Source organism: Botryllus schlosseri, chromosome 6, assembly GCF_051294905.1.
Source record: "Botryllus schlosseri isolate E-star chromosome 6, Bs_hap1, whole genome shotgun sequence".
Classification (NCBI taxonomy): domain Eukaryota; kingdom Metazoa; phylum Chordata; class Ascidiacea; order Stolidobranchia; family Styelidae; genus Botryllus; species Botryllus schlosseri.
The window spans coordinates 16,926,560-16,934,249 of NC_137241.1; the positions used below are offsets into that span (position 1 = coordinate 16,926,560).

A 7,690-nucleotide genomic window follows, 5' to 3' on the forward strand; every position below is an offset into this window, starting at 1 on the left:
AACTTACCAAGATTCAACGAACTTACGCGCAAGCTCCACTCTCGCACGCTGCGCACATACGTATATAATAAAATACAGTCACTAAATCTACTAAGTGAGTAGTGGAGATTCTCGGCAGACAGTGGCCGCAGGCCACATTATCATGTACAGCGGAAAACTGTCCGCGGGCCGCACATAATCCCGTCGCGGGCCGAGCGTTGAACGGTTGAACGCACAAGCACATATTGTGCGATTGCAGAGAGCTGCAGTCAAGTGTAAAGTAAACATGTCGCTACAGTGACGCGTTTGCCATGTTGTTTACTGTCTCGAGTGTCGCCAATAATATATTCCTGCTCCACGGCTTGCTCTTCATTATTTGAGAATATCTGAGGCGACATATACGACTATAGGTAATATATACAAGTAAAATGCAGGTTTTTAGCCTTGACCATGCGGCATTCGTGACATTTATGCGCTGTGCTACGGTTCTTGTGGGAAAGATGATGGCAATGAGTGTAGCAACGGCTGCGAATAGATTTCGAACTGGAACATTCGCTACCAAGGAAGATGCTAAAATGATTTCCGGCGGAGATAAAGAGAAGGCGAAGAAACTGCTCGTTCCAAATGATGAAGTTGAGCAGGTGATTATACCTATTGTAGGGTTGCCATACGTCCGGAATTTCCCGGACATGTCCGGAATTTCACTGAAAAATCTGCGTCCGGGAGGAATTTCTAAAATATGCCTAAATGTCCGGAATTTTGAAGGCTTGGAGTAGGCTCAAATTTTTTCGTAAATTAACATAAACAATATTATTTTCTAGCAGATTTATGCTATTCAAAATTCTTCTTCGTGCCGCGCGCGCGTTAATGTAACGTATATTGATATTAGTATGGGCATCAGGCATCACCCTCGCAAAAAATGCAATCGAAATAAATATAAATAACCATCATTTACTGAAATAAGTTTGATTGTAATCGCAATGATAAGCTAACGGTATATTCCTAGAGTTGGTTAATGCCGATTGGATGCTTCAGTCACAGACAATGGTTCCAAATCTTGGGGTCGTTTGTCTTCATCTGGGGATCGCGATGATGTTGGACGTAATCAGCTTCCTTGGCCGTGAGTAAGTTTGGGCAAGCTGATATTTTCAAGTAATCAGCTTCAGCTTATCAAGTTTTCAGCTGGGCCGCTAAACATTTTCAAGTTGGAAATGAAGTCGCGACCATGAAAGTTGGAAATCACCGGATGTGCAACCTGCTGGTGCATTTCATAGTAGCCTAATATATGGAAGAATCAATATTATTGAATAATTATTTCGTAAATTTTAACAGCCAAATGCATATAGTAAGTTCCCAAGATGGTGCATCGATTACCCTATGGTGGGCCCAACATCAGTGCCTTTTTTGGGCGGAAGGGACAGAATAAAATGTTGTTTCGGTCCAGATTTAAAAAAAAAAACAGATAGCCGCACCGACCTAACAGTATAGCAGGGCTGTCAAACACAATTCCGGTAGGCTAGACACGGCCCGCCAGACGATTTCAGCCGGCCCGTGGAGAAATTTATTGCAGACCCTAGCAAGTAGCAATCAACAGAGCTCACATTACAGATGGCCCAATTCATGACCTACAGTCCACTCCATTTGTATACAGGTGAGGGACAATGCTTTGCTAGTGTGACGTCATATTGACAGACGTGTTACTGCTCATTTTGAATCCGCTGGTGGGCGCTAAAGAGTGTCCGGAACCTGGTCCGTGGACATATGAGCATGCGACATTACAGCATGCGAGACTTCGGCATGCGACAATTTGGCATGCGACACATGAGCATGTGGGTTAAATTACGGGTTAGGGGTAGGTTAGGGTTGGATTTATGGTTGGGTTAGGGTTAGGCTTTAGGTTAGGTTAGGCTAGGTTAGGTTAGGTTAGGCTATGTTTCGGGTTAGGGTAAGTTTTTGGGTTATACAGTCACATGCTGAAGTGACGCATGCTGATGTGTTCCATGCTGAACTGTCGTTTTCCATTGTGTCGCATGCTCATGTGTCGGGCAACCCCGGAACCTATTGTCAATTCTGAATGCCATAATTTGACGTAATAATTTACGGACAGTTTAATATAGGCCTATGCATTGCGCAGTACACGTTTAAATAAACTGCATATTGTCTTCAATGAAGGTGCGTCGTGCTCACCTCAATGACCTCGAAAATATCATTCCGTTCTTCATAGCGTCTCTTCTGTACCTGGCGATTGAACCGGATCCTCACACTGCTAGTTTGCTCTTCAAGGTAGGAAACTATGACGTTCCGAAAGGCCATTTGTGACGTTCAACTCACTTCTTTCTGACAGGTATTCACTGGTGCTCGAGTTGTGCACTCAATTGTCTACCTGGCCAGAATCCCACAGCCGGCACGAGTATTATCATTCGCTGTTGGTTTCGGTGTAACTGTATATATGCTGGCAAAAGTTGCCGAAACTCTATTTTTCTGAAGATATTCTTTGGTAGCATCTACACGTTTACATATTCATCATATACTGCGACCGGTTTCTGCATGTTCATTGCTCATGTTCATTGTTCAATCCCAAACCGTTCGCTATGGTAAAATGTAAAGGAGATGTTATTATTTTGCAATGATGGTTATTCGATATCTTGTTATTTTATACCATGACCGGTAATAAATCGTATCCCGAGTTGCAGACTAATAACACGCGGCCCTCTGTCGTTCTAAGATCTTAAGTCACCCCATATGCGGATCGAATGGCGATGATGAGCCTCGATAAATCTTACATAGTATTCTGGAACCGACATCGGTTTAACTCCAACCTGTAAGGCATTTGTGTTGCAATGATCTAAATACGCTATGCCACCACATTGACAACAGTGTTGCACACCCCTCCCTTGAACAACGGATGGCGTTTCAGTGTCCATCACCCTTCCAAATAATAACACAAAAGTTATATTGCATTTATTACAACCAACGCAAGGAATGAGGCTGGTGTATTGTCATTATATTTGTGATATTGAGAGTCAGTTTTCCTAAGAACAATAATCATCATCATTTTTAAAAATTTACATCAAATCACTACACCACAAGATCGCCAGTAGTCTTTTAATTTAAGATTAGACTACCATACGTCCTCTTTTAAGAGGATTTATCCTCTTTTTTATTTTTCTGAAAGGGTCCTCGGAGGACGCTCAAATTTCCCTTTTTTGAGATTTTGTCTTCTTTTTTGAGAATATTGTTTAAATACAGGGCAAAATTAGGATAAGATACAGTAAATCAACCGACCACAAAGCGCAAGAAATTTACCATTTTTTCAGGATTTCCTCGGGTATTGCAAGTCTGAAAATGTTGAAAAAGAGGCCTCTTTTCATATTTCTAAAATATGGTGGTAACCCTATATTAATTAAACACCCCCTGACACAATATAAAATATCCGCGCCTAGACGCCTTTGGGGTGTTTGTTTTTATTATAGGATCTCTGGTGAGGTGCCGCGAAACTAGTGTTGGTGAAGTGACCATTTCAGGTATTGGCGGGGTGGCATGGTGCCTGTATAGGTAGAGGAATCGCTCGCAGGGAGACATTTTCAGGTATAGGGATCGCTGACATGATAATGTGAAAACCAAGGGTGGCATGCTTACGTTTCAGGAATAGGCTCTGGCGGTGAGGTGGTGTTTCAGGTATAGGCTGTGGTCATGAAGTGGTGTTTCAGGTATAGGCGGGGATGACATGGTGACCCTTATTCAGATGGTGTGTTGGCATGGCGATCAGAGATGCTCGGGTTCCCAAATTTCGGAATCCGAATCTATCCGGCTCCTGCTGGAAATTGAAAATTCACAGTCCGAAAAAATTCGGCTGGTGAATTTCCAAATCGGAGTCCGAAAACATCCGGCCAAAATCATGCTGATGTTTCATATGTCAGTGGAAAAATCCGGCTAAAATCCGAACGCAAACGCAAATTTAAAATCCGGAACCAGTCCTGCTACGCTTAAAATCGAAGCAATCCTTCTTCGGCTCCTGATCATCACTGATGACGATCGGTAGGGGTGGGCACAATAATTCGAGTACTCGAATCTGAACCGAGTATTAATTTTGATGATTCTATTTTTTCGAGTACTGAATACTCTTCTCACCACTGAAAGTTAATTTATCAACGAGAATTATCGTTTCGATACTATTTTTCACTGTTCAAGCTTTGAAACCTGGATTGGTGGTATCGTAGCATACGAAACATATGGTACAAAGCTACGAAGGTTACTGGACGTAGCACAGCTGTGGTGAGTGAGATACCAATACCCTTATTCTGATGGTGCGTTGGCCTGCTAACGTTTTCAGATATATATACTAACGGTGACATGTCAACGTTCCAGGTATAGGTGCGGCGGCGAACTAACATTTCAGGAATAGGCCTGGTAGCGAACTAACGCTTATTCAGATGGGTGTGGTGGTGACTTGGAAATATTCAAATTATCTGAAGTTTTATCTGTTCTAACCCCAATCCTTTGCGAGGTTGTTCATTTTCACGATCAAACTCGCAGTATAACTAAAGTTGAATCGAGGTATGGATGTGTTAATTTGTCCCCTTTAAATCAAAATCATATTATTTCAAACTCGTGAACATAGTACTGTCTTATATCCAATAATATGACGAATGTTGATCGCGTGTTTGATTATTCGCATATCGATTTGAAACAAAAGGCAATATTTTACGATCACGTTGGTTCGCAACCAGAGATTCAATCATCTCATCATGATCATTCTTGAAATTAACACTTAACGAAAATACGAACAATCGTATCATCAACAACTCGATTATAACCAAAGTAATTGAAGTATTGTCTGGTTGAAAATACTTGAGTTCTTTTTATCAAGAATGTTATTGTTATGCTCTTGATCTTGTTTGAACAATAACTCAATACGACGAGGTTGCAATAAGAAATCAGTATATTATCAGCAGAATAACTTTAAGACAGGCGACACGATCCAGAGTGCAGTTAAACGAAAGACCACGAGAAAACAGAACACAGGGTATAAATACAAGCACGACACACGAGGAAATAATGATTGGCTGTAATTACTAATCCCATAGAAAGAAAGAGTTGTACGACACTAAAACGTAAATGCACGAACATAACAGTTATAGTATAGCTGTGGAATCCATTCGCAAACCGTACTACAGTCAAATTGAGATAACACAAACTTTGTCGTATAGTGTTGAATCGAAGTCGTAGTAGTGACAAATATGACCGCTGTATTGAGTAAATCACAAAATGTCGTCAAGTATTACATTTGGGTTACCATATTTCTGTGACTCAAATTACCGACACTCTTTAGCGCCAATTAGTGGATTTCAAAATGAGTTATGAGCACATTATCTTTCAATATGACGTCACAGTATCAAAGCTTTATCATCCACCAGAGGTGGTCATGATCCGGTTCAGGAGTATGTGGCTGTGTCTTGCGTAACCAGACCCGAAACCACATTTGTCAGCCCCCTCCCGCCCAAATAAACAATGATTTTGGGACCACCATAGGGTAATCGAGGCAACTACTTGCAGGGGCTTGCTATATGCATCTGGTCGTAACATTTTTTGAATGAATTCTGTCAATAATAATATTGGTTCTTCAATATATTACTATATAGTTTGGTTCTCTCTCCGTGGTAGAGCTGGTGGAGGATGATGACTTCGACAATACTGGGAGCGTAATTTTCCATCGTTAATTCATATTCATGTCACACCATCAAGATTATTTATCAGCCGGTGCGCACCATGGAACTTCGTAAACACCCCACATCCGGTGGTTTCCACTTTTTATGGTCGTGACGACGTGACTTCGTCTCCAATTTGAAATTGTTTCGTGGTCCAGATCAAAATTTGACACGCACATTACTAAAAGAAGTCAGCACCTCTGTCCAGACTTACCCACGGCTGTATTTGAAGCTGATTACGTTCAACATCTTCGCGAACCCAATTCAAAATATAACACTTGCTTTCGATTTTCGAATGACTAAAACCGTAGGCTGTATCAACCTAACAGGAAATTCGTTTATACTTTGAAGCCTGTTCATTAAACGCAATTTACCGTTGCTGCTTGGCGAGCAAGAGGCCTACGTACGCACGTGCACCTGACGAAGATTCGGAATTTTGTACTCGTCGAATAAAACATTGCAGTTTCCACAACGAAGCATTACAAATAAACAGCTGCTGATATATATCATAACCGAACCGTGCTTAGCCGTTTCTCGTAACAGCAGCTCGCAGTATATGTATTAAGTTGAAGGCAGAATTTTTATGTTCACTATATCTTATTCTCATATAACTACTTGAAACGGGCGTCAATCATTATTTCACCGTTCGTTACTCAGCATTTGGACCTGCCGCCATAACCATCCGCTTATACAGCATAACATGTTAGCGTGGGTTGTAGCTAGAATCAACAATTCAGCCAAAACAGCAATTCGTCCCCTGTCCAACCGTTGGTCAATTTTCAAAACTGAATTTCGTCAATAATATTGGTAATTGCATTATATTACTATTCATTTATAACCTCTCTCAGCCCCGAGTGTCAGATTAACCTGTAGAGCTGGGGCACGTAATTCATAATCATAGCATCTGGTATGTTGTTATAATTACTTTATTGTATGTGGTTAATTCGCGACCTCCAGTCTGTGGTATAATCAAAAGATATTGTACTCGCCCAAAAGCAGCAGACTAAAAGCGAATATCTTTCGTGAGACGCACACACAAATTGTCATGGCTTTATTCCTTTGTGGATGCGCCGGGTGGCATTTGCATTGTGGGCCCAGATTCGAAGGACAGGAGTTACTAGTCACGGCCACCCAGCGCGGCTATTGACAATGGACGAATACCCTAAGTTTTGGCCAAGGTATTCCTTTGGTATCACATCCCGTGGAGTTGCGTGTTGGCCGAAACTGCATATGTCTTTTGGTGTGTTGTGGGATCGTGGCGCGGTAATGACCGGCTCCAAAATGCCTGTTCCCACAAAATAGCCTATGCATGTTTTTTTCTTGAGGGGAAGAGATATGCACAGGACCGTAACTGCCGCACCCCAAACCCCCCAATTGGGGGGGCCTGAGCTCGAAGGGGGCCCAAAATTATTTCGCGAATTAGCATAAATTATAGAGTATTTTTTCAAAATTTATGCAACTTTTTCAAAATTTTTTCGCACTGCGCGCGATTTCAAGTTGCCAAATATCTTCATTTCGGGGTACTCTTCCCCCAAGAAAAAACACGCAAGATTTATAGAAATGGGCATATCGGCGTTGGCTATTACCGCGCCACGATGCACCAAGACGTATAAAGTTTCAGGCCATGTAACATGCGACTCGAAGAGGCGTCCCAGTAGTACGATCGGCAGCTAGAAAACCTGGACCGAAAAGGACTGCCCATATGCTGACCGAAAACTTCGTTATACATCCAAAATACATCTAGGTTTAATTGTCCATAGGCGCCTAAATGACTGGCGCCGAATGTTCCTGTGCTGGCAATCTGAACCTCACAAGACAAATACCATCCCGCAGGGAGAAATTATATGCCAGTGAAGAAATACCAATTTGAAATCGTGTGCGTCTTTTAGTTTAGTGGCCTACGTCTGGGCGATTCTATTTTGATACAGCAGACAGGAGGTAAATCTGATTATGTGAGCAGAGAGGACAGGAGATTGATAGCAATATATATGCAATTCTTGATC

General features: G+C 41.8%; 1 protein-coding gene across 1 annotated transcript; it reads left to right on the plus strand.

Moving 5' to 3' along the window:
- Positions 1-295: 295 nt before the first annotated feature.
- On the plus strand, positions 296-2,680 carry LOC145441280 (microsomal glutathione S-transferase 1-like). Its single transcript, XM_080319100.1, has 3 exons — positions 296-620; positions 2,152-2,262; positions 2,324-2,680. The coding sequence occupies exons 1-3, from the start codon at positions 408-410 to the stop codon at positions 2,462-2,464; spliced, it is 465 nt and encodes a 154-aa protein (XP_080175226.1). The 5' UTR covers positions 296-407; the 3' UTR covers positions 2,465-2,680.
- The last annotated feature ends 5,010 nt before the right edge of the window (positions 2,681-7,690 follow it).

Coding starts and splice junctions, on each gene's coding strand:
- LOC145441280 (XM_080319100.1), top strand. CDS start 408: ATGCAGGTTTTTAGCCTTGACCATGCGGCATTCGTGACATTTATGCGC. Junction 621..2,151: donor CAAATGATGAAGTTGAGCAG/GTGATTATACCT, acceptor TCTTCAATGAAG/GTGCGTCGTGCTCACCTCAA. Junction 2,263..2,323: donor CTGCTAGTTTGCTCTTCAAG/GTAGGAAACTAT, acceptor TCTTTCTGACAG/GTATTCACTGGTGCTCGAGT.